Genomic DNA, 27,597 nt, shown 5'->3' on the forward strand with positions numbered 1-27,597 from the left:
GTATACAATAATCACTGACAGCGGAAAACAATTCGACAATGAGAAATTTAACAATTTCTGTGCTGAGCCTGGAATTAAGCATGTTACTTCGTCACCTGCTCACCCACAAGCTAATGGGCAGGTCAAAGCAATTAACAAAATTCTAAAGCGAGGACTGAATATGAGATTAGAAGAGTTAAAAGGAAATTGGGCGGATGAACTCCCAGGTGTCCTATGGTCTTACCGAACAACTCCCAGGGGTTATACGAATCAGACCCCTTACGCACTAGCATTCGGTTCAGAAGCGATCATCCCAGTGGAGATTGGTCTGCCGTCAGAACGAACTGAGCGGCAGTTCGACGAAGCGTAGCACTCAGAAGCATTATGTTTGAATTTAGATCTAATTGAAGAGTGCAGAAATACTTCATAATTACAAAACGCTGAATATCAGAATAGAATGAAAAAATATTACAATGTGAGCGTGATGCAGCGATGCTTCAAACGGGGAGATATGGTGTTAAAGAAAGTACTTCACAAACTGGGGCTTTGGAGCCGAACTGGGTAGGACCGTACAAGATCAAAGAAATTGCCCGAATAGGGACATCAATTGATGGATTTGAACGAGAAGCAACTTGCTCATCCTTGGAATGCTGAACATTTAAAAATTTACTATCAATAATATCTGTAATTTGATCAAGTATTTTTCAATATTGTTCAAATTAGGGGCTGTCACATGATTGACTGTACTCAGAATATTGTAATCCAGTTATATATTTTTCCAAGGTTACAAAACTTGTTCGCTCTATTATTCTTTATCTTATGCACATTCTTATGCATGTAGTTGTATATGATTTATTAAAAATTAATAAGGTGCAACTTGATGGTAAATAGAGAAGTTAGCGAGCAAAAGTTTTATAATCCCCCCAACAAAAAAAAAAGTTTTCCGGATTGAGTACCGGAACATAGCATCAGGATAACAAAAAAAAAAGGAGGGGGGAGGGCGGAAGCGCAGGGATATTATCAGTTCTGTCTTTACCGCTTCTCCATACTAAGTTGCCTCTCTAGAAAGGCGATTCTCCTTTCCATCGTGCCCCTTTCTTCCTCAATGACCAGTTTCTCCTCCTCCCAGTTATCCTTCTCCTGTTTTAGCAACTGACATTCAAACTCGAACTTCAGGATTTGATTGTTGTCTCTTGGAGTTCGCTTTCGAGATTAACAACTTCCCTCTCTAGTTTGATGATATTTCTTTTGGCTCTTCGTAGTTTGAAACGTGAGGGAGGTGCGACATAACGTGGCAAGCAACTGGATGAAGGTTCTTCAGCAACTAGGAAAAGAATAAGAGGGTTCGGAGGGACACAAGATGGATAGGACGAAGGAGAAGAATCACCTCCTCATACATTTTTTCTGAGCAATGAAATGATGAAGTGAAAGATTAAGAGAAGTGGAGGCACTTAAATACACAAATTTGGTTAATCGAAGTGCCAATTGAAATTAATTTCTGTTATGGAAATTCGAAATGACGCAAAACAAATCTTAAAAGTGACTGTACGCACATTAGATCGAAATGATGAGGAGGTGCAGTAAATTAAATTTGAGATTTAATTGGATTTGGAGGAAAGCGTGTCGTCGTTTATGGGCGATTACATTTTAAATATACTACAAGATTTACAGAAAGATCGTGGGTTACACAAGGTCGGAATCAATCAACTCGGAAGGATCAACAACTTTATTATTCACCCCTATCGCCGAGTTAGAAGCAAGATATACCTTCAGCTTCGGCTTGAGGTTGAACTTCATCAATTCTCACCTCGGGGGGAGTGTGCTCCGCAGTAGTTTGTCCCAGACCGGCAACTTGGTCTGCTGATTTCTTAATAGCGAGTTCCCAATCTTGATCGAACATATAGAAACTAATTGGTTGGAGTCGACTTCCTGAGCGAAGCTTTTCAACCATTCAATCGCATAATTAAGACCGATATATTCCAAGTCTCTCTAAAGTTCCTTAAAATCTGAAAATTGAGACATAACTTCGTAAAGTAGGTCGAAATTGCCTAATTGTGCTTCTGCATTGGTAAGCCTGGATTCTGCATCTGCTAGTTTGGATATCGACTCAACAACCATCCTCTCGAATTCACGGAATTTAGATTCGATCTCAACTAGACGATATTCGGACTGTCCAAGCTTAGACTAAACTTCACCCAGATCGAATTCGACCTGGGACATTTTTTAATCTCCAATCTTAAGAGATTGTCTATTGAGGTCTTTAGCTCGATAAGCTCATTCCCCAATTGCTCGATTAAAGATTTAACTCGGGCAATTTCAGTCTTTAGTTCAGAAGTTTCAGACAGCAGGCGGAGATTTTCTTCTTCCATTTTGGTTTGTTCGACTTTATACTTGTTGTTCTCGAAAAAAAAATTTCTCCAACGCTACGAGAACTGCAAGAGTCTTCTGCTTCAGAGTCTTCAATTCTTATTTCTACTTAGCTAGTACTTCATGCTCCTTCTTGAGCCCTTCCATAAGTAAGTTGTATTCATCCAATTGAGCAGTGCATACTTCAGCCCTTTTGGTGGCCTCCGCGAGCTTGATCATGTTCTTTCTCCCAACGGTGTCATGCTGAGAAAGTTCAATCTCAACTGAAGGCATACCACGACACGAGAGAGCCAAGCCCTAGAATTGGCGTAAGGGTTAAAACTCGAGCTCAAATAATGAATACGAAGATTAGAAAAGTGAAAAGCGAAATGCATCTTTTCGATACATGTTGCAGCTTCTATAAAAACTTCATTGGGTGATGAAGGGTTGATGCTACAAACATGCTTCTCTAAGTCCTTGGAAAAATAAGGGCAAAGCTTATCCGTAAGAGATAAAACATCTTCCCCACACAAGTTCGACAGAAAGGGAGGAAGGTCGGGTGAAAAGCTAGGGGGAGAGCCAGAAACTTCAAAGGAGGTCTCCCTGATACTAGACGGCCTAGCGACAGAAGCCATATTGCCAGTAGTACCTTTGTCGGCCAGGGGAGAGTGAGACTGAACTTCGTGGCTATCTTGAAGTGATATCCCAAGACCATCCCCTAAATTGTCGAACTCAAACTCTGCCCCTTTAGGAGATCAAAGGTCGACATCATGAATGGATGGATGAGCAGTTTCGATGTGAGCACTTGAAAGTTCTTCAGGCAAAAGGTGTTGCGTGTCTTGCCCTAAACTCATAGTTTATATTTTGTAAAAACAAATGTCTTTTTAATAAAGTTTTATTCAATAAATTTGTTGTTGAATCATAGCTTTGCATTGTCCAAAATCCAATAAACGAAACATCCAAGGTTATTTATGATGTAATCGAGACAGTACATATACTGGGTATATAGTTGATATACGGGGTATATATTTGATATACCCCTGATATATGAATGGATAATGTCCCGTGAATAACCTAAAGGGTCTGTAGTATATGGATAAGGCTGCGTACCTTATCCTAGCAACACTGTGGATATGGCCAGCTCTGTAAAGGTTACAGACGACTCGATCCAGGTCGTTCGTGTGGAGACATGCGAGTGGGGGTATCCTATACAATGAGTTTGTATAAGACCGGACCACGAAATAGGCAATCTTTAGATGTAACTCCGTTAACTAATAGGTTGCTATTTCTTAGGATGACCAGGCAACTCATTCTCAATCCTCGGTGAGTTATGGACTCCTGCCCGTGAGGGCTCGTCCTTTGATCTGTATGGGTGAGAGTGGCCCGAGTCGCCGACTCAACATTCCTACCATTTTGGGGACGAGACCGAGTAGGGAGCTGGGAACATAACTTCAAAAGATGGAATTCACTCATCCCCGACTTTAGGGGAGTAGATGAGTGTTCCCTTAAATACTGACTCTGGGACTTGAACAAGGGGCCCCACCCTCTCATTGGCCGAGAGGGACTTCCAGTTATTGGTTGGACCATAACCGGGATGTTCATTAGAGGAGCAGTGGTGTTTAAGGAGTAAGATGTAACTCAGGGGTAAAACGGTAATTTGACCCAACTTGAGTTACGAACACTCATGAAGGATTGACTCGTCATTAATGGTCGTATATCCATGGACACGAAAACATTCTGCAGCGAGAAGAGTGCAACTGCGGGTCTTCAGTGGAATGACCCGTAGTTAACGAATCTAGATTAACTCGGTCAATGAGTTTGACCGATTAATCTTGCATCGTTGGAACTTCGGATCTGTAGGTCCATTAGGTCCCCTTGCTAGCTCATAACAGGTAAAACGAGGATCAAATTTTTGGAAGAATTTGAATTGTTCAAATTACTTAAAGGATTATATGTATATTGATACATTATAATATATATAGTTAATTGTAAATTAAAACTATATATTATGAGAGATATTATTTGAATGAGATTCAAATAAAATTAATATTAATAAGATTCATATTAAAACTATAGGTTAAAAAATAATGTGCATAAGATGTACATTAAAACTATAGGTTATACGAGAGAAATGTTTTAGAATATGATTCTAATTTTATAATAAATAATTAAGTGTTAATTATTTATGTATATATATATTTATTAATTATTAATTGGATTAATAATTAATTATATTAATTAATTTGATTAATTAATTATTATATATATATATTATTATATATATTTTTTAATTATTATTATATTATATATATATATATATTATTAATATTATTATTATTATTAATATTAACTCCCCTGTAAAATTGCAGGGGAGTGGGAGGTTTTGTGACGTGGGAAGTTACCCCACGTCACCCTTCTTCTTCTTCTCCAAGTGTTGGAGAATGAAAAAGAAGGTGTTACAGAGAAAAAAAAAAAAACTCCCATCCAATTTCTCTCAAAGCTCTCTCAATCTCTTCCTCTCTTCGATCAAGGTGCTACCACAAGCAGAATCCCGAGACCCAAGAGGATAGCAAGGAAGACGTAATGGTGGTGTTCGTGGGAAACCGTAGAAGAGAAGTTCTTCAAAGGTATTTGGTTTCCCCTGTATTTTTCTTTTTGGAAATTCGATTTTGTATCCCGAAAAACCGCAACGAAAATCCGCTTCAGCTCCGGGATTCACATCCCTTCAATTGGTATCAGAGCCAGGTTGCACTTCTGTTTTTTTTTTGGGATCAAAATCGTTAAGTTTGGTGGGTGATTACATATTTTCGAAATATGCGGGTTGGAAAATTTCCGGTTTTTGGCACCTAGATAGTGTTTTACTTCGTGAGTCGATCATGTAAGGGCCCGGTGTTTTGGGCATTATGTTTCTGTTTTGTTTCTGTAAGTTCGGGTCGCTCGAAAGTCGTTCGTGGCATCGGATTGGGCAAAAGTTGCAGAAAACAGAGAAGAAGACGAAGCAGACTGCGCAAACAGCCCCATGGCTCTGCGGGACAGCACATAGCGCCACGGCACTGCACTGTAGCGTCGCGGCGCTGCCCTTAGGCACCGAGGTGCTTTCCCGGGTGCTTTCAACGCGGTTCCGAGGCTCCGGTTCGCGGTTCGAGGGTGGATGCAGTCAGTTTTCTTATTTTTTATTATTTCGTTTTCTTAGGGTGCCAAAAACCGTTCCAACTTTGCTCTTTAATTATTTTATGCATTATGAATTTATATTTTAATTAAAATCATATAGTATATTGTATGCCATATAGTTTTAAAATCCCACCATAGGTTACATGCATAATATGTATGTTTGATATATAATATGTATGTATTGTCATGCATCATATAGTTATAAATGTTATAATGTATGTATGCATGTTTTATTTTCATAATTAATATAAGTGTTGTATTAATTAGATGAAAATAAAGTTGCATTGAGCATGACATTATTTTGGATAATATAATTGTTATATTAATGTATGCTTTCAATGCATGTTTATAGTTTTAATTTCTTAAATTTTATAAGAGTTATAAAATGTGGTAGATAGAAATTAAAATCTATAATAAAGAGTTGCATGCAAACATAAGGTCTAAGTTAATTAATTTTAAAGGGGTTTAAAATTAATTAGACCTTAGGTTATATCTTCTAATGTGATTAGGGGGTAGTCTTTTATTTTTGTTTTAACTAGGTTTAAAATGAAATAATAAAAGACTAAATATAAAATGTTGTCTATAAGGGAATCCTGTCTAAGGAAGGTTCTGTCTAGGTTGAGGTATTTAAGCTGACCGTAAGGGAACACCTCTACCTGGGAACCTACCTGGGGGTTTAATTAGTCAATATTTTATATACAAGCAATAATGTCGTTGGTTTATTAAAGTGTTTAACGAACTAAAACATTATTGTACAACTTCCGATATAATAGTTATATTGGGCCGACTAAAAATACACTTAGTTAATTTCACTTAGCCGGGATTTAACTAAGTAATATACCCTAGTCTTAGAATACTAAGTGGGAGCAAAAGAGAATATGTAATATACAGCGTATATATAACATACTTAACTCTCTCTCTCACGTTCTCCTTTAAATTCACGCTGTGAATTCCATGCTCGGCCTCGTGTCGCCCTGGGCGCGGCCTCCCTACGGAAGGTGTTTGCATGGTTCAATATCGAGGTGAATAGAGATAGTGTTCATAGTAAGTGGGAGAAGGACGTGTGACAACACATCCTGCGGTCTCCGCCATTGGTTTGCACCGTGAGGTTTCATACATGACCTGCGGGTCGTCCTGGAGCGACCATCCCTACGAAGGGTTCATTGTCTGAGAATCAAAACCAAGGCAAACTCCATAAATGGATAGGAGTCTCTTAGGTTTTGCTCCAATATTTTCCTTCCCTACGGCAGGATTATTGGGGTGGACCTCTGAGGTCCGAAAATGTTGGGTCACACTTACGAGGAGTTGTTAAGTTAGTTAGCAATTTCCTGACCAAATAAACGATGACTAAAATTTATAGGAATAAGAGTTATTCTTGTGTAAAATTTAGTTGAGAATGTCTCAATTCAGTGAAGGAATACATGTCCGCCCTACGGTGGCTGTTGCTCTAAATCACTGAAGCGTCGTTGCAAAACAATTTTGTTAGGGTGCTTAATTACTTTTGCTAAATTTTGATTGGGTTTAAAAGGCTAATGCATGAAACTAATATAGATTTGTTTTTACTTTTAGCATGTCTACTTCTATTATTGCACTCTTAGCCGCGCAAAGGCTTAATGGCGAAAATTACAAACAATGGAAGTCAAACCTAAAACACTATTCTCGTGATAGATGATCTTAGGTTCGTCTTACAAGAGGATTGTCCACAAGCTCCTGCGCCTAACGCCACTGTGGCGGTGCGCAACGCCTATGACAGGTGGGTCAAGGCCAAGGTCTACATCTTGGCGAGCATATCTGATGTGCTTGCCAAGAAGCACGAGGACACGGTCACCGCTAAGGAGATCATGGACTCGCTGCAGAGCATGTTTGGACAACCGTCTTCACAGGCTCGACATGAAGCCCTTAAGTTCATTTACAACTCCCGCATGAAGGAGGGCTCCTCAGTGCGAGAACACGTTCTCAACCTGATGATCCACTTCAACGTGGCTGAGTCAAACGGGGCCGTCATAGACGAGCAGAGTCAGGTCAGCTTTATTCTGGAATCTCTTCCGAAGAGTTTCCTTCCATTCTGCAGCAATGCGGTTATGAATAAGCTGGAGTACACTCTTACCACGCTCCTAAACGAGCTGCAGATCTACCAGTCTCTTATGAAATGTAAGGGACAAGAAGGGGAGGCAAATGTTGCCACCTCAAAGAGGTTCAACAGAGGATCATCCTCTGGAACCAGGTCTGCGCCCTCTTCTTCTGGAAGTAAGACTTTTAAGAAGAAGAAAGCTGCTGGTAAGGGGTCTAAACCTAACTCAGCTGTTGCTGCCCAGAAAGGCAAGGTCAAGGTTGCAGAGAAAGGAAAGTGTTTCCACTGCAATATGGACGGGCATTGGAAGCGCAACTGCACAAAGTACTTGGCCGAAAAGAAGAAAGCCAACGAAGGTAAATATGATTTACTTGTATTGGAAACATGTTTAGTGGAGAATGATGACTCCGCCTGAATACTGGATTCAGGAGCCACTAATCACGTTTGTTCTTCATTTGAGGGAATTAGTTCCTGGAGGCAGCTTGACACCAGAGAGATGACTCTTAAGGTCGGAACGGGAGAGGTCGTCTCAGCTGTGGCAGTAGGGGAGCTCAAGTTGTTTACAAACAAGAATATGTATATATTATTAGATAATGTGTACGTTTTTCCTAAAATTAAAAGGAACTTAATTTCAATTTCTTGTTTGTTAGAACATATGTATTCAATTTCTTTTCATATGAATGAAGCGTTCATTTCGAGAAAAGGTGTTAATATTTGTTCTGCTTTGCTTGAAAACAACTTGTATGTTCTAAGACCAACCATAAATAAAGCAGTTTTAAATACCGAGTTGTTTAAAAATGCTAGAACTTAAAATAAAAGGCAAAAAGTTTCTCAAAAGGAAGATACCTATCTTTGGCACTTAAGATTAGGTCACATTAATCTCAATAGGATTGGGAGGTTGGTTAAGAATGGCATTCTAAGTGAGTTAGAAGACGATTCTTTACCACCATGTGAGTCTTGTCTTGAAGGCAAAATGACTAAAAGACCTTTTACTGGAAAAGGTTATAGAGCCAAAGAGCCCTTACAACTTATACATTCAGACCTTTGTGGTCCGATGAATGTTAGAGCTCGAGGAGGGTATGAATACTTCATCTCTTTTATTGATGATTATTCAAGGTATGGTTATTTATACCTAATGCAACGTAAGTCTGAAGCCCTTGAAAAGTTCAAGGAGTACAAGACTGAAGTTGAAAATCAATTAGGTAAAACCATTAAAACACTTCGATCAGATCGGGGTGGAGAGTATATGGACTTGAGATTCCAGGACTATATGATGAACATGGAATCGCGTCCCAACTCTCAGCCCTTGGTACACCTCAACAAAACGGTGTATCAGAAAGGAGAAACAGAACCCTGTTGGACATGGTTCGATCAATGATGAGCTATGCTTAGTTGCCTAACTCGTTTTGGGGTTATGCAGTGGAGACTGCAGTTTATATTTTGAACGTAGTTTCATCAAAGAGTGTTTCTGAAACACCCTTTGAGCTGTGGAAGGGTCGTAAACCTAGTTTACGTCACTTTCGCATTTGGGGATGCCTGGTACACGTGCTCATGACTAACCCGAAGAAACTGGAACCTCGTTCAAAATTATGCCTATTCGTAGGTTACCCTAAAAAGACGAGAGGTGGTCTCTTCTTCGATCATAAAGAAAACAGAGTGTTTATATCGACAAATGCTACTTTCTTAGAAGAAGGCCATGTTCGAGATCATAAACCACGGAGTAAGGTAGTAATTAACGAGATTTCCGAAGAGGCTACAAACACGTCAACAAGAGTTGTTGATCAAACTGGCACTACAACAAGAGTTGTTGATGAAGCCAGCACATCGCGTCAGTCACATCCACCTCAAGTGTTGAGGGTGCCTCGACGTAGTGGGAGGATTGTGTCACAACCTGACCGCTACGTGGGTTTAACTGAAACTCAAGTTGTCATACCTGATGACGGCGTCAAGGATCCATTGACCTACAAAAAGGCAATGGAAGATACTGACAAGGACAAATGGGTCAAAGCAGTGGACCTGGAAATGGAGTCGATGTACTTCAATTCCGTTTGGGAACTTGTAGATCAACCTGACGGGGTAAAACCCATAGGGTGCAAATGGATCTACAAGTGAAAACGAGACGCCAAAGGAAAGGTACAGACCTATAAGGCGAGACTTGTGGCAAAAGGCTACACACAAAGGGAAGGAGTGGACTATGAAGAAACCTTCTCCCCTGTAGCTATGCTTAAGTCTATTAGAATACTTTTGTCCATAGCCACATATTATGACTATGAGATATGGCAAATGGACGTCAAGACTACTTTTCTGAATGACAATCTTGAAGAAAGTATTTATATGTCTCAACCCGAATGGTTCATAGAACAAGGTCAAGAGCAAAAAGTTTGCAAGCTTAAACGGTCCATATATGGACTCAAACAAGCATCTCGATCTTGGAACATAAGGTTCGATACTGCGATCAAATCTTATGGTTTTGACCAAAATGTTGATGAGCCTTGTGTATACAAGAAGATCGTCAACAACACCGTAGCCTTCTTAGTGTTGTACGTGGATGATATCCTACTCATTGGGAATGATGTAGGATACCTCACTGACATAAAGAAGTGGCTAGCGACTGAGTTCCAAATGAAAGATTTGGGAGGAGCTCAGTATGTTCTTGGCATCCAAATTCTAAGGGATCGCAAGAACAGAACGTTAGCCCCGTCTCAAGCAACTTATATCGACAAGATGCTTGTTCGATATTCGATGCAGAATTCCAAGAAAGGTTTGTTACCCTTCAGGCATGGAATTCATCTGTCTAAGGAACAATGTCCTAAGACACCTCAAGAAGTTGAAGATATGAGACGTATACCCTATGCTTCAGCAGTGGGCAGCCTGATGTACACTATGCTGTGCACGAGGCCTGACATTTGCTTTGCAGTAGGGATGGTCAGTAGGTACCAATCCAACCCAGGATATGATCACTGGACTGCTGTTAAGGGAATCCTCAAGTATCTTAGGAGAACGAGGGACTACAAACTCGTGTATGGTGCTAAGGATTTGATCCTTACAGGATACACTAACTCTGACTTCCAAACAGACAAGGATTCAAGGAAATCCACGTCGGGGTCAGTATTCACTCTTAACGGAGGAGCGGTAGTTTGGCGAAGCATCAAACAAAGATGCATCGCAGACTCCACGATGGAGGCTGAGTATGTTGCAGCTTATGAAGCATCAAAAGAGGCGGTTTGGCTTAGAAATTTCCTGACAGATTTGGACGTCGTTCCAAACATGAACTTGCCCACCACACTTTATTGTGATAACAGTGGTGCTGTGGCAAATTCTAAAGAACCTTGAAGCCATAAGAGAGGCAAACACATCGAAAGGAAGTACCACCTTATACGGGAGATAGTGCAGCGAGGAGATGTGATTGTCACGAAGATCGCTACAGAGCACAATATTGCTGATCCTTTTACAAAGGCACTCACAGCTAAAGTGTTTGAGGGTCATCTAGAAAGTCTAGGCTTACGAGCTTTGTACAGTTAGTCTAGGGCAAGTGAGAGAAATGTAATTGGGTATAGTGTATGCCCTAGTTTATTGTATTTTCCCTTTGCTTTATGATAATGTACACCCCACTCGAGTTTAGTTCAAGTGGGAGTTTGTTGGGTGTGTTGACCTAAATTCGTAGTTTGTATTTTGTAAAAACAAATGTCTATTTAATAAAGTTTTATTCAATAAATTTGTTGTTGAATCATAGCTTTGCATTGTCCAAAATCCAATAAACTAAACATCCAAGGTTATTTATGATGTAATCGGGACAGTACATATACTGGGTATATAGTTGATATACGGGGTATATATTTGATATACCCCTGATATATGAATGGATAATGTTCCGTGAATAACCTAAAGAGTCTATAGTATATGGATAAGGTTGGGTACCTTATCCTAGCAACACTATGGATACGGCCCGCTCTGTAAAGGTTACAGACGACTCGATCCAAGTCGTTCGTGTGGAGACATGCGAGTGGGGGTATCCTATACAATGAGTTTGCATAAGACCGGACCGCGAAATAGTCAATCTTTAGGTGTAACACTGTTGACTAACAGATTCCTATTTCTGTAAAACGAGGATCAAATTTTTAGAAGAATTTGAATTGTTCAAATTACTTAAGGGATTATATGTATATTGATACATTATAATATATATAGTTAATTGTAAATTAAAAGTATATATTATGAGAGATATTATTTGAATGAGATTCAAATAAAATTAATATGAATAAGATTCATATTAAAACTATAGGTTAAAAAATAATGTGCATAAGATGTACATTAAAGTTATACGAGAGAAATGTTTTAGAATATGATTCTAATTTTATAATAAATAATTAAGTGTTAATTATTTATGTATATATATATTTATTAATTATTAATTGGATTAATAATTAATTATATTAATTAATTTGATTAATTAATTATTAATATATATTATTATATATATTTTTTAATTATTATTATATTATATATATATATATATTATTAATATTAATATTATTATTAATATTAACTCCCCTGCAAAATTGCAGGAGAGTGGGAGGTTTTGTGACGTGGGAAGTTACCCCACTCACCCTTCTTCTTCTTCTCCAAGTGTTGGAGAATGAAAAAGAAGGTGTTACAGAACAAAAAAACAACTCCCATCCAATTTCTCTCAAAGCTCTCTCAATCTCTCCCTCTCTTCGATCAAGGTGCTACCACAAGCACGATCCCGAGACCCAAGAGGATAGCGAGGAAGACGTAGTGGTGGTGTTCGTGGGAAACCGTAGAAGAAAAGTTCTTCAAAGGTATTTGGTTTCCCCTGTATTTTTCTTCTTTGAAATTCGATTTTGTATCCCGAAAAACAGCAACGAAAATCCGCTTCCGCTCCGGGATTCACATCCCTTCAATGGGTTATCAGAGCTAGGGTAGCAAGAGCACCTTCGTCGCGTGTCTTCTTCATCCTCAGCAGTTGAGCCCCGTCATCTTCACTCTAAGCATATGGTCAGCAGAAGTGACAGGGTTATTAGTCTGGGGAACAGGCACGTCTGTCTCTCTCACTTCATCCTCGGGTGTAGGGGGAATCAATTTTCTCTTAGCTGTCTTTTTTGGGATGGGTGAACTTGGCAAATGAGGTCGTCGCTACTGGGTTTCGATTGTTTAGTCATGACTACAGACTGGGGCTGCAAAGTGTCAGCTCTCCCACGTGCATCCCCTTGTTCATCCCTCGACTGTGAAGGGGTGATGGCTACTTTCTCTCTTGCAACCGAACTGGTTATTCCCTCCCCTGGAGGGATGTCACGCCGACGGCTACTGTTGAATCTAGAGGAACGAGGATTCATTTCCTCTGCATTTCCGATAAAACCCTATTAATAAATCATTTTTAAAGTTAAAAAAAGGGAAGTAAGAAACAAGAAAAATGTCAACCTTCTGTGAGTTCAGCCGCAAGCCCGTAGTTTCTCAAATTCATGTTAGTCAAGAGATCGAGACTATAACGATCTCTGGCTGAAATAACCGCACAACCGGCCAAGACTGATCTAGTTTTCTTAGTCAATTCTAGTGGAGGATCGATTAGAACTGTGAACTTCAGAAGATGGTTAGTGTGATAAGCATGTCCATAGATTGAAAAGAGAAGGAACGATTAGGGGGCTTACTTAGCCTACTAAACTCCACGAGAACTTCACAATAAGAGGCCCCCTTGCTGGTGGTCATTAACCAGTTACCCAAGACATAAAACCACCTCTGTTTCCCGTTCTTTATGGAGGTAGGGTCATTGACGATCGAAGAAAAGCCCTTTTACATTACCGGGTCGTTGACTAACTTCGCAATTCCAGGAAACAACTTAAGTAAAACCGGCCTGGAAGATTTCTTTATAGTGTGGATGGCCAACATTTGTTCAACAGACAAAATGCAAGTTCTGTCTTCATAGAATCTCCACCATAGGTACCAAAATCCCATCAAGTACCCCACCCATTGGATGTCAATTGGGCAGGAGCTAAATTGACAGCATTAAGGAACAATTGAGCGAAAGAGTGTAAGGGCTTCCTAACTCCATATTCGAACATTTTGGGGTAGAAACTGACGCAGCCAAATAGAGGTTTGTCGATTGTCTCACCCGCTACAGGAATTCTCAATTCAATATCATCAGGAATCAAGTTATTATATCTAAGGATTCCTAGCAGTTCCTTAGGACAGTTCGAATGCGAATATTCAAAGCATTCGCCACTATTTTCAGGCGATTTGCTTCGCTTACTCCACAGGACTTCCTACTTCTGATTGGAGAATTTTCTAGAGGAACTTGAAAAGATGAAGGTCTATGGGATCTAGCGTCTAACGATTTGGTCCTAGCCATCTATAGAATGCAAAAACGGAAAGAAGAGAATGAGATTAAATCTGGGTACGAGTTTTACCTAGTGTAGAGCAGACGAGGAAGGCGAATGACTTCTCTGATTTGTAATAGTCGGACGAGAGCTTCCTTGCCCTAAGCGTTCGACAAAGTAGATAAGTGATGAAAGTTAAGCGAAAAACGCGTTAGAGCATTATAAATACCTAATGGGAAACATTACCAGTTCGGAAGACTGGGGAAAAGCAAATTCAACTCCTTAGCAGTGTAAGGTGAATTAGTCACTACTTCAAGAATTTCAAATTAAGGTCCTCGAACTTTCTTGAAGTAGCGGGCTATTAATTGACCTTTAATTTTTCACGGACACATCATCACTAACTCAAGTAGAACGAAAGACGAGCAAAGAGGGCGCAAGAGGATGACACCAGTTTGGACGAATGCCGAACTGAGGTACTTATTATACTGGGTTTGTTTTAATGACCTGACCATGCGACGCTTAAATCGTCTTTCCCCAATTAAGTGTGCAGTTACCAACTTTCACGGAACAAAAACCGTAAATTCAAATGGGATGTTTCCCTCCCCCAACGGCTACTTCTTATCTACTATAAATACCTATTGAGTGGGAGTAAAAGGGTATGCGAAAACCTAACTATTATTTCTTATGTGATAATTTGTCCACTCACTAACTAGACCTTTGGATTGCTAACTCACTTTTGCAGGTTTTCCCATCTTGGAGTGTTCTCGAAGATTCATTGTGACTATCAAATTTTCTCGGTACCAACATCATCTCTACTTTACATAAGATTTTTCTATCTCTCTAACATATATCTTCACTAACTTTTTAAAAACACAAAACAAAAAATGATTATCAAATATGTTTGTTTTTTTTTTTGAAAAACAAAAAACAAAAAATAGTTATCAAATCTATATGATTTTTGTTTTTAAAAAACTGAAAACTAAAAACGTAAAACATAAAACCAATTAAAACCAAAAACATAAATAGTTATCAAATGTTATGGTAGACAAATAATAAATTTGTATTTTCGCTGTAGGATACTTTTATAGCCTTTCCAAATTGCTATTATACATTTTATGAGGATGAAATTGAGCTCTTAGAAAAATTTTATTATAGCATTTGTTAAATAGCTTTTATAAAACGCTATAAAAAAAGGTAAGACTTTTTTTAGCTTTGGCTGAAGTGATTTTTGGTAAAACAGTGTTTTTTCAAAGCTATCATAGAGCTTTTTTTAGCTATCCATATTTGAAATCTCATTCATTCATTTTTTTTTCCATAAACATCAATTTTTATTTATAAATTAATAAAATTATTACTATCTTTATTTTTCATAAATTTCAATATTAACTAAATAATTAAATTGAATTGAATATAAAATTATAAAATTATATTATATATGTTTATGCCCGATTCTCAATGACTTAAAATTTATGTATGCTATGAGATACGTCTGCTTTTTAAACATTTGCTTTTCTAACTTTTGTTTACTTGAAATTACTTTTCCATCCTTCATTTATTTCCTAGAAAATAATGTATAATTTTCCTTTTTTTTTGGGTTCGGACAAATTGCAAAAACCACTCTTAAATTAAATTACGTTGGTGGTTGCAATTGCACCCTTAAATTTTTAATTGTAAAAATTAACCTCTCAAACATTTATAAATAAACAAATTAGACCTCAAAACTTTCCATAGTGAAATTTAAACCCTTAAACTTTTCCAATAATAAAATTTCACCCACTAAATTTTCAATTCTAAAAAATAAACCTTTCTATTTGAAAATTAAAATCATAATCTCTTGGAATTTTACACTCTTTTCTGATTCCGAATGCTGGGGAGTCGTTGACTGTCCATGACGACGCTGTCAATTCGGTGGTGGCAAGCGTGGAGGAGCTGGTGTTTACTGGCCGGTGAAGGTGTGGAAAAGGGAGGTGAAAAGAGGTTCATGTTTAAATTTCCAGGGAGCTGCAAAAATTAAAAGGGGCCGGTGGAGTCGCTCTTAAAGTAAGAGATGTCCAATTTCTTTCAAGGGAAAGGGAAATTGACAAAATAATCTTAATTATTTCTATGTTTATATTTCTTTTCCTGATGAGATGGTCAATTTCCAGGTGGCGGTGGGGAGGATGGTTAATTTTTAGCAGTGGCAAGACCGTATGAAAGTTTGGTTGGTGGTGATGGATCGTCAAATAGATATATATGTTTTCTTTTTTTTTTTTTTAAGTTTTGAGTTTAATTTTCAGGATTAAAAATGGTAAGGGTGCAATTTTATAATTTGTAAAAGTTTAAAGACTTAAATTTAACTATTGAAAGTTTTGAGGATTTAATTTGTAGGATCGAAAAGTTTAAAGATTTTTACTATTTATCTTTTTCTTTTTACTTTTCTTTTTCCTCTTCTTCATCTTTATTATTTATGTTTCATCTCTTTTTATTCACTTTTTTCAGCTCTCGAAATTGAAAATCAAAGTTTTCAGTTGATTTCTTTTTCGTCATTTTCTCTTTTTTGCTCTCGAAATCAAAATGTTATTTTTTTGGGTTAACTATTTGTTGTTTTTTTCTCTACTCTCAAAATTAAAATCTTCTGTTTATATTTTTGTCCTCCAGTGTTTGTTCTCTTTTTTCTCATCAAAATTTTAGTTTAATTTTCTTTCGTTCATTGTTTGTTTGTTCTTTTTTCCCCTTTGCTGTCTCCTGAAATTGCTTATTTATGTTTTTCTTGCTCTTTTTTTTCTTTTTTATCTATTCTCAAAATTAAAATCTTTAGTTTATGTTTTTTCTTTCACTATTAGTTTTTTTCCCCTGCTCTCAAAATCAAAATCTTCAGTTTTTTTTAACTGTTTGTTCTTTTTTTTCCTCTACTTTCAAAATCAAAATGTCCAGTTTAATCATGGAAATAGTTTTATCGCTGTCTCGCTACCCCTATCACTATCAATTTTGGAATTGTTGAGACCAAATTGAAAGTATTTTGCCAATTTAAACTATCGCTATTGCTATCCTCTAATGCGATTGGTATCGCTACTACTATTGCTATAATTAAAAGAATTGAGGTAGAGATACGTGTAGTAAAATGTTACAATAACAAGTTTTTAAAAAATCGAACATATCTACTATTAACATCGTCAAATTTAGGCAAGTCACGGGAGTACCCCAATTATGATCTTGTTGAGCACGTTTGAAGTGGATATGGCCGAGCTATACAAATATCTATGTGAGGAGAGACCTACACAAGGATAAGAAACACTTCGGTGCTCAGGTTAGTAAGAATCCAACCCTCTAAAGCTTAAGTTAAGTAAGAATGCGAAGTAAGGCTCCCAGAACAAGGAATCAGATTGCATTCTTGAGTACGAAAAGAATTAGTTATATATAGAAATTGGGTTGTGGGTCCAACGGCTCCCATCTATTACATAGTTGCCAAAAGACGTTTTGTATGAGATACTTCAACATAGCTCTAGGTACATGTCATAGTGGAGTTTCGGGCTATATAGATTCACTCTAGCCGAGTTCAATGACTATGATATGACTAATTTTTTTCTGAAGTTAGAACTTAGAAGATAGACTGCAAGAGATGATCACGTGATAGATCATAGTTTACCCTCCAACAATATTATCAACGTAGAAAAGAAATTTTTTTTTTTATCCCCATTAAACTACTATAGATTAAACTATAAACAATGGCAGATCCACTATAGGGCCTAGGGCACATGCCCCTGCCATAAACCTTTTCTTTTTTTCCTTTTTGTCCTTTAATTACATTGGAAATAATATTTTTATTGATCTCTTTTTATGTATTATATATATATATAACTTATTTATTTAATTTAAAATAAATAATTTGGATTCTATTTTCTACATAAAGTTTGAACCATATTTCCTAAGAGGCATTTATATAAAATAACGACAAATACGCGATTTTTAATTATTCAATTTTGTAGATATTATCCACTTTTTATTGTTTTGTCTTCTAATTTTTATTATTTAAATTATGTGCGACAACGAAAAAGAAAGCTGCAACGCAACAATAATTTTTAATAAAGAAAGTGAAAAAGAAATTTGTTTTAGTCTGAAAATTGGTACAATATATATAATAAATTTAAAAAAGAAAAAAAAAGTGGGGGCAAGAGGACGATGATACAAGTAGACAAATGAACACAATGTCCAAAAATCAATGACTTTTTTTGTATACAGGAATCCAGGACCTTATTATTATCATCATTAATTTAAAAACTGTTTCTTAATTCCGCTGAGAAAAATCCAAATGGAGTTTTCCGAGTTCCGAAGCGGAACTCAGTGAGTCGAGTTGGGAGCGCGTGAAAGGAAGTTTCAAGGAAGGCCGCAGCCACGCCTTGAAAACCCGAGCCGTGACGCGTCCTTGTCGAACTCCAACAAGAATCCTTGTTGCATCAGATTCCCGATTACCGAAAACCCGTTTCCCGAGTCCACGGGTCGGATCGCCAAGCACATGACCCGCTCCTCCGTCTCCAGAAAGTAGTTCCTCGGCGGCGGCGACAACACGGCCCCTCCGGCTAGCCGGAAACTCAGCCTCGGAAGACTCGGCCTCGACTCGCCCGACGCGTTCAAGCACAGATCGAACCCCGGAGTCAACTCGGCCGGCCTCGGCAGCTTCACTTGCCGCCTAAACGCCGCCAGCACCTGATCGTAAGCCGGCTCCGCCAGGAAGGTGAGAGTCGTGCCGGAGTCGACGACGGTCCCGCCGTTGCCGAGCTCGTCGATGGCCCAGACGGCAGGGTTAATCGGCAAAGTGACGCCGTCGACGGCGATGCTTTTGACTCGAATATAGTAGAATGTGGGGGAGAGGGGGTTAATCTGGAGCGGGGTGTAGCTGATTCTGGAGGCGTTGGAGACGGCGGGGCTACGGCGGGCGCCGATCATGAGGTAGCTGGTGGGCGGCGGAGACAACGTGTAGTCCATAAGGCAATACGAAAACTTGTTCCCAAATCGACGGCCGAGTTGGGAGGAGAAGGAAATGGGGCCTCTGCCCAATCCCATGACGCCACGTGCTCCATTGAATGTGGAGCCGGAGACGCTCGGCCCGGAGATCCGAAAGCCGCAGCCGAAGGAGAGGTTCGGGAGGCGGGCCTCGGCGCCGGAGAGGGTCTTCAAGGTAGTGGTATCCTTGGAGAAGAAGCCGGCGGAGAGGGAGCCGTCGGCGTAGGAGTAGTGGTAGGGGCAGGGGGAGTGGAGGCGCGTGTGGTTGCAGAGGCGCGCGTGGGGGACGAGGCGGCAGGCCGGGTCGAAGCAGTGGTGGGGGGAGAAGGAGGAGGAGTGGCGGGGGAGGAAGGCGGAGGAAGGCGCGTGGTGGGAGCAGTTTCTGCAGGGGGAGCACTTGACCCAGACCAGGTCGCTGCCGGTATCGGCAACGAGGAGGAGGCTCTGGGGAGGGGTGCCGAGGCGGAGATCGACAAAGTACTGGCCGGAGCCGGTGGAGGCGCCAGAAATGAGAGGGGATTTGACGGCATTGCGATTGCGGTTGCGGTTGCGGGAGGAGAAGAGAATGGAGAGACGGTGGGCGTCGAAGGCGAGGGCGTGAGAAGGGGAGGAGAATGGATTGCTGTGAAGCAGAGGGAGCTTCAGGAACTGCGTGGCGGCGGTGGCATTGGAAAACAGGAGAAGCAGGAGGAGAGGAAACAATTGGGGGAAAGGGAAACTGAGAGTGGGAGAGATCAGCATTGTGGTCCAATCCAAATGGAAGAGATCTCTGAAGAGTGAAGGAATGGACTGTAAAAGAAGAAGAGGGGTGAGGCGGAGGCAGGACGCGACAGGAGGGAACTTGTTTTGTTTCTGCTTTGATCAGTTTTTGGGCCCAACAATATCAAATTAATACAACATCATCAATTTTCATTTAAACCACACTTTCCAATATCATTTCAACAATGTGTGTATCTAACTTCAATCTTGGTTTTCTTTCCCCTCTCTCTCTCCATACTGCTCTTCCTTTATTTTTTAGATTTGAATATTATTTAGATTTGAATATTATTTGACGAAGCGGAGTATAACTCAGACGATAATTGAATTTGTACTTTACAGGTGAAAGTGTAAATTACAATAAAATAAATGAGGTAAAAATTAGAATAAAATGATCAAAATAATCTCTTCCTAATAGTACGAGAATAACCAAAAGTTGAAACAATAAAAAAAGTTGAAAATATAGGAATCTTCTGTAACAAAATACTAACAATAGGAAGTATGGGAAAAAAAACAGTATTTAAATCTTTTTTTTTTTAATTAAACCCTCAACGAGGTTTGGAGTGGGAGGGTTTAATTGACCTTTGATATTCCACGTCAGCTGCCATTGGTGGATTAGCATCACAAGTTTGGCCAGACTGTCCTTCACAGGTCTGATTTGGTACGTGGTCATGGCTACTCATCCATGTGGGCGGGTGTCTGTCCACCTATAACATATACATTAGTAATTACTTACATAAATCTAATATAGGTACATAAATGGAGAAAGAATGACAATTTTATTGTAATTAAGCTTATCAACGCCAACGAAAAAAACTTATAGATACTTGTCATTCTGAGCATAGTTCAACTACTTGTTAAGATAATTATTTTCAATGAAAACGTCATGAATTCAAATTTTCACTCTCGCATGTTGTTGATGCAAAATTCTGTCGAACTACCACAAGTCGGTTACATGCCAACGGGAATAAAGCTGTCAAGGTGCGACTTCAAAGTAAGAGAAATCTGTAAAAGGAATAAACACTCCGACGCTCAAATTAGAGTGATCACGAGATGTAGTAAGTTGTCATGGGAGCAGAATAACGTACTTGAAATATGAGGTGGAATGTTCCTTTGATAGACAGGCGGGAGGACAAGGCCATTGGAATCGTTTTGACCAGCGGTTACAACTACCGGGCCCTAGGTAGATTGTCGATCCTAAGGTCGGATTGCTTAGGTCGGCGGCGCAATATCGCTTTGGGTCACGTTGGTATGAATAATTGGTTTAATTTTCCCTTTTTGATGAACTTGAACCGAGCAAATGTGTCTACGTCTCCATGTTTAATTTTACCTCTAACACTCTTTCTTTCTTTTTTATCAATGGACTAAATCTATAATATAACTATGATCATGTTCATCAATAGTTATTTTACTAGTAACCATGTATGCATCATTAGATAGCGAAAAACATATAATCATAAAAGGTTGTTAATGAAAATCTAAGTATATAAATGAAATAAATTTATTCCACGTAAAGATTATTGTAATTTTTAAACACTACTAAGAAATACGTGCCATGGACGTGAAATTTTATAGTTTTATTTTAAAGTAGGAAAAATATAAAAATGAATAAAAGTTAGAAATTATACTATAAATTTATAAAATAGATAATATTGATTTAAAAAACCTATTATTCTTTTTTAAAAACCTATTAGGTATTTATTTTATTATATATATTTTATTATATGAGTATATTATTTTTTGAGATTTAGATCAACAAATCAACATTTTGTGAAATGTAATATATACATTATATTATGTTTTATTGTGATTAACCTATATTATTTAATTATATTTTTTTCATATCTCAATTAATGGAAAATAATGAATGAATCAAAAATATCACATTATACTATTTACTTCTGATTCTATGAAATTCAATTTTTATTCTAATTTATGATTTAAAAAAAAAGTTAATTAATTATTCTGCTATGAAATTAAATTTAAACATTTTATTCAAATTAATAAGATGTCATGTATTTTCCAAACGTTAAGTTTAAACTAAATCGCATAGATAATTAATTTATATAATACAATATATTATTTATTGTAATTTATTTCTAAAATTACAAGTTTGACAAGTTATTGAGATAAGTATATTAGTGGACTATATGAAAATTCAATTTACATAGATTCATGTTTAAGATTTTACACTTTTGTCTTAAAATGAGTTCGTATGGGATGGAAGAACCCCTATAGAATTTTACAAATTTGCGCTCTTAAGTATATATTTAATAAAAAATTAAGAAAAATTCAAATATGAAAAAATCGTTAATTTAGGATTTCTCAACTTCAAATCTCTTTGTCTCTCAAAAATCACGTGTCCCTCTGTTAAGGAATCCAAATAACTCCATTGCTATAAATCACAAGTTTCTGATCTACAGCTCACAACCACCATATAGTTGCTGTCAATTATGGAGGAATATTTACAGCGGTATCTTTGGCTACTGTGATGATATTTTCCAATTGTGTATCAGTCAACATTTATTGATTATTTCCTTTTATTCACATGTACTCTTATGTAATTACTTTCCTTTCATTCATGTAAACATTTTCTATATAAGTGAATACATAACATCATGCTCAAGATTAACTTTGATTGAGCAATTACAAATCATTTCTCGACCTTCCAAATTCTTCTCTTGGTATCAGAGCTACAAGGCTCACGCCACCATGGACACCGAAGGTTCTTCCTCCTCAAATCTCAATACCCTAAATGCAATGCCAATAGCCACTGCAATTAACAACACCATATCGTCAAATCCCTTTGGCAACCCACTTAGTACAGTATTGGCAGTCAAGTTGGATGAAAAGAATTATCTTCTCTGGAAATCCATGATTACTGCTGCTCTTCATGGACAGAAGCTTGATGGCTACGTTATGGGAACAATTGCTCAACCTCCAGAAATGATTCAAGGTACCGGTGCAAATGCCACCACACTCATTTCAAATCCTGCGTTTGATTCATGGTCTACCACAGATCAATCGCTCCTAGCCTGGTTGTATGGATCCATAACGCCATCTGTTGCTTGTGACATCCTCAATCTACGCACATCTAGAGATGTATGGAAAGCACTAGAAGATCTCTATGGAGCAACAAACAAGGCCCGAATCACCCAACTGAAAAGAAACCTTCAAATGACGAGGAAAAATCAGTTGAAAATGAGCGAATATCTTTCAACAATGAAGCAACTCGCTCACAGTCTTGCTCTAGCAGGCGAACCGGTAAGTGAAAATTCTCTCATCACTAATGTTCTCACGGATCTTGATGCAGAATATTTACCGGTAGCTTGCCAAATCAATGGAAAAGAAAATATGACATGGCAAGAGATGCATGCCACGTTGCTAGCTTTTGAAAACACACTCATTCATCTGAATGTGGTAACCAACAACATTGATGTCACAAATGCATCAGCCAACTATGCCTCAAATAGGAGCTTTAATCAAAGAGGAAGGTCTCACTACCAAAATCAAAATCGCGGACAAGGAAGAAATCAAAGAGGAAACAACCGTGGCAGAGGAGGCCAGAACACATACCAAAGAGGAAACTCCAAACCAACCTGCCAAGTTTGTGGAAAATTTGGGCACTCTGCTGCAATTTGCTACCATAGACTTGATGAAAATTACATCGGCAGCACACCACAAGCAAACAACAAGGCTCCGGGAGCTTTTATGGCAACCCCAAATGTTGTGAATGACCAAAATTGGCTTATGGATAGTGGGGCAACCAACCACACTACAAATGATGTCACCTACCTTGGACAAAAAGATGAGTACAATGGTAATGAAATGTTGACAGTAGGTAATGGTTCTAAGTTACCAATTACTCATGTTGGATTTACTATTGTTAAATCAAAGTCTCAAAATAACTTGAGTTTAAACTTGAAAAATATGTTGCTGGTTCCACACATCAAAATAAATCTTCTAAGTATCTCTCAATTGACTGCAGACAATCATGTAATTGTTGTTTTTGACTCAAATTGTTGTTGTGTTAAGGACAAGCAATCCGGGAGAACCATACTGGAGGGGAGGCTTAGTGAAGGACTCTATCAGCTGGATCTTCCAAAGCCTAAAGCACATTTTTCTGCTTCAAATAAAGCTGTCAATTTTCGTCCAAGTCAGTTAAATTCTTATCCAAATAATTTTGTCCTATTGAGTCCTAATGTCAATGCTGTCAAAAAATTCACATCTTTGAGCAATCTTTGGCATCAAAGATTAGGCCATTTGTCTGATAAAGTTTTGAATCTCGTGTCAAAGTCTTGTGATCCAAAATTTTCTTTCAATGAAAACAGAAATTTTTGTGATGCATGTCAATATGGCAAATCACATATATTACCCTTCAATAAGTCAAAATCTCATACATTAACTCCACTTGAACTCATACATTGTGATCTTTGGGGACCATCACCAATTCCATCCACCACAGGCTACAGATTTTACATTAGCTTCGTAGATGATTTCACTCGCCTAACTTCTATTTTTCCTCTTAAACAAAAATCTGATGCATTGGTAGCTTTCAAACAATATCACAAATTGATAGAAAATAAGTTTGAAAGAAAGATCAAAACCCTTCAAACTGATTGGGGAGGGGAGTTTCGAACCTTTGTTCCATATCTTAAAGAAATTGGAGTTGAATTTAGACATCCATGCCCTCACACCAGTCAACAAAATGGGATTGTTGAGAGAAAACATAGGCACATAGTGGAAATGGGTTTAACACTCCTTGCTCAAGCATCCATGCCCTTACGATATTGGTGGGACGCTTTCTATTCAGCCACCTACATCATAAATCGACTTCCCACTCCTATCCTAAATAACATCTCACGTTGGGAAAAAGCTTACAAAATTGCACCAGACTACAACTTCTTTAAAGTCTTTGGGTGTGCATGTTTTCCTTGCCTAAGACCATACGAAACTCACAAATTTCAATTTCACTCAACCAAATGTGTGTTCTTAGGTTATAGTGACATTCATAAAGGCTACAAATGTTTGAGTTCAAGTGGAAGATTGTATATTTCTAGGAGTGTTATCTTCAATGAGTCCGAGTTTCCCTTTCAAACTGGCTTCTTCAAAACAATCTCCCCAAATGAGAGCCCTTGTGAAACAGTTATCACTTTGATGAATTTCCCAAGTCATTTGATCAGTCCTCAAAATCCATCATCCACAAATCATACTTTACTTCCACAAATGAGTCAAACAAGTCACTCCAATCCAGTTGGTACAGTCACAAAGTTAGCAACTCCTGCAGAACAAAGTTCTCCCTCAAAGTCTGTAAGTCAACAAGAAAATTTGGTTGTTAATTCTACTGCCGCTACTAATGTTTGTGGAAATGGTATAGCTTGCTTTGATGTTGAAGATCTTGGACTATCAAGTTGTGAAATGGTATAGCTTGCACTGATGTTGAAGCCATTGAACTATCAAATAACAACCCCATTGATGATCAAGTTCAAAATTCCCCATCAAAACCTATTAGCCAACATGAATCTGTCATTCAACCTCCCTCCCACCCAATGCAGACAAGGTCTAAAAGTGGCATTTTTAAGCCAAAAATAAAAAATTATTTGGCTTCCTCCTCTAATGTCACTACATGCTCTGCATTTACCGAACCTTTATCGGTTAAAGATGCATTGACAGTCAAAGAATGGAAACAAGCTATGCTTGATGAAATACAAGCCTTGCACCACAACTCGACATGGAATCTTGTTCCTCCTAACAAATCTCACAACTTGGTCGGATGCAAGTGGGTGTTTCGGTTGAAATACAATTCTGATGGGAGCATCCAACGTCACAAGGCAAGATTAGTTGCCAAAGGCTTTCACCAAACTCCTGGAATTGACTTTCAAGAAACGTTTAGTCCAGTGGTAAAGTCCTCTACTATCCGAATTATTCTCAGTATTGTTATTTCATTAAATTGGTGTATCAGACAACTTGACATCAACAATGCCTTCCTAAATGGTAACCTGGAAGAATCAGTCTACATGGCTCAACCCGAGGGCTTTACTGACTCGACTTGTCCCCAACATGTTTGCAAATTAAACAAAGCCTTGTATGGATTGAAGCAAGCTCCTCGGGCTTGGTTTGATAAGCTCAAGGGGGTCTTAAATGGATGGGGTTTTCAAACTTCTAAGGCAGATTCATCCCTATTCTTTTTCAAATCCGGTGGTACTTCACTATTTCTCTTAATATATGTTGATGAAATTGTCGTCACCGGAAACAATGTTAACATTATTCAGAAGTTTATCTGTGAACTAAATCATCAATTTGCCTTGAAAGACATTGGAAATTTGTCTTATTTCCTTGGAATTGAAGTTTACAGGGATAGCCATGGACTTTACTTGAGTCAAACCAAGTACATCTCTGATCTCCTTCACAGAATGAATTTCCAGCACCTCGAGCCATGCCCCACCCCTGCTACCGTTGGCAAAATTCTCTCCAAAGCAGATGGTGTTCCTCTGGACAATCCCACAGAATATAGGAGTTTAATTGGTGCACTCTAATATCTCACAAACACCAGACCAGAGATATCTTTTATCATCAATAAACTGAGTCAGTTCTTACAGTAGCCAACCACGGTCCATTGGCAAGCGGCAAAACGAGTTCTTAGATACTTAAAAGGTACTATGTTTCATGCTTTGCATATTGTGCCATCATAAAAAATTAGTTTAGTGGCATACTGTGATGCGGATTGGGCATGTTGTCCTGATGATCGAAAGTCCATAGCCGCATATTGTGTATTTCTTGGAGCGTCTCTTGTCTCTTGGACGTTTAGAAAACAACATTTTGTTGCCAGGTCTAGCACAGAAGCCGAATATCGATCATTAGCTCTTGTAGCAGCTGAAATATCATGGATTGAGTCTCTCTTACATGAATTACATGTTCCTGCAGTCAGTACATCTATTGTATGGTGTGACAACATCAGTGCATTATCATTAGCAGCAAATCCAGTCTTCCATTCCCGAAGCAAGCACGTCGAATTGGATGTTCACTTTGTTCGTGATAAGGTTCTAGACAAAAAGCTTGACGTTCGTTATGTCCCTTCTGCCGATCAAATAGCCGACTGCCTCACTAAAGCACTATCTGAAACCAAGTTCTCAGATCTTCGAGCCAAACTCGGTGTAGTCAACTCACCCTCTTGTTTGAGGGGGGATGTTAAGGAATCCAAATAACTCCATTGCTATCAATCACAAGTTTCTGATCTACAGCTCACAACCACCATATAGTTGCTGTCAATTATGGAGGAATATTTACAGCGGTATCTTTGGCTACTGTGATGATATTTTCCTTGTGTATCAATCAACATTTATTGATTATTTCCTTTTATTCACATGTACCCTTATGTAATTACTTTCCTTTCATTCATGTAAACATTTTCTATATAAGTCAATACATAACATCATGCTCAAGATTAACTTTGATTGAGCAATTACAAATCATTTCTCGACCTTCCAAATTCTTCTCTCCCTCCCTCTTTCTCTCGTTCATTAAACCCCAATCTCTATATTTCTCTCCCACCAAAACTTGTCATCCCCTTCCTCCCTTCTCCGATGATAGCACGAATCCAACCAACTTTTGTGGCTACCTCCATGGTTGTAAGTTATAACCTAGTATAAATATATACATTATATTCATTAGATCCCTAATAATAGTTTATTTTAAAAGTACACATAGTATATATGTTATAACCATTATAACCTATAATAAGTATGTGTATATACAACATTGACATAAAATAACAATTAATGAAAAAAAAACAAGAACATAATTGATTGACATAATAAGAAATATACATATATATAAACTAAAATTAAAATGTTGTACGTATTCATATACCAAATTATTGTATATATTTTATACTAATACATGTAGGCAGTCATAACCTAGTATAAAGAGGTACATACAGTATGTTCATTAGATCAGTAGATT

General features: G+C 38.1%; 2 protein-coding genes across 2 annotated transcripts; one reads left to right on the forward strand and one right to left on the reverse strand.

Annotated features, from left to right (window-relative positions):
• Window positions 1-18,086: 18,086 nt before the first annotated feature.
• Window positions 18,087-19,858, reverse strand: LOC148211955 (Eukaryotic aspartyl protease family protein). The gene has a single exon (XM_088122414.1). It carries the CDS (start codon window positions 19,618-19,620, stop codon window positions 18,253-18,255), a length of 1,368 nt encoding a protein of 455 aa, XP_087978540.1. The 5' UTR covers window positions 19,621-19,858; the 3' UTR covers window positions 18,087-18,252.
• A 2,489-nt stretch (window positions 19,859-22,347) lies between these two features.
• LOC148211956 (uncharacterized) lies at window positions 22,348-26,840 on the forward strand. The gene is made up of 3 exons (XM_088122961.1): window positions 22,348-23,791; window positions 25,063-26,160; window positions 26,341-26,840. Exons 1-3 carry the CDS (start codon window positions 22,348-22,350, stop codon window positions 26,838-26,840), a joined length of 3,042 nt encoding a protein of 1,013 aa, XP_087979087.1.
• The last annotated feature ends 757 nt before the right edge of the window (window positions 26,841-27,597 follow it).

The sequence above is a fragment of the Momordica charantia genome (genome assembly GCF_013281855.1).
Source record: "Momordica charantia cultivar OHB3-1 chromosome 4 unlocalized genomic scaffold, Mcharantia_2.0 BLBB01000004.1, whole genome shotgun sequence".
Lineage (NCBI taxonomy): Eukaryota > Viridiplantae > Streptophyta > Magnoliopsida > Cucurbitales > Cucurbitaceae > Momordica > Momordica charantia.

What these genes read in the sequence shown, in the direction of transcription:
- LOC148211955 (XM_088122414.1), bottom strand. Translation starts at nt 19,620, where the DNA reads ATGCTGATCTCTCCCACTCTCAGTTTCCCTTTCCCCCAATTGTTTCCT.
- LOC148211956 (XM_088122961.1), top strand. Translation starts at nt 22,348, where the DNA reads ATGGACACCGAAGGTTCTTCCTCCTCAAATCTCAATACCCTAAATGCA. An exon ending in AGCTGTCAATTTTCGTCCAA is followed by an intron (nt 23,792 to 25,062) that starts GTCAGTTAAATT and finishes GAAATGGTATAG; the next exon opens with CTTGCACTGATGTTGAAGCC. An exon ending in AGAATATAGGAGTTTAATTG is followed by an intron (nt 26,161 to 26,340) that starts GTGCACTCTAAT and finishes AAATTAGTTTAG; the next exon opens with TGGCATACTGTGATGCGGAT.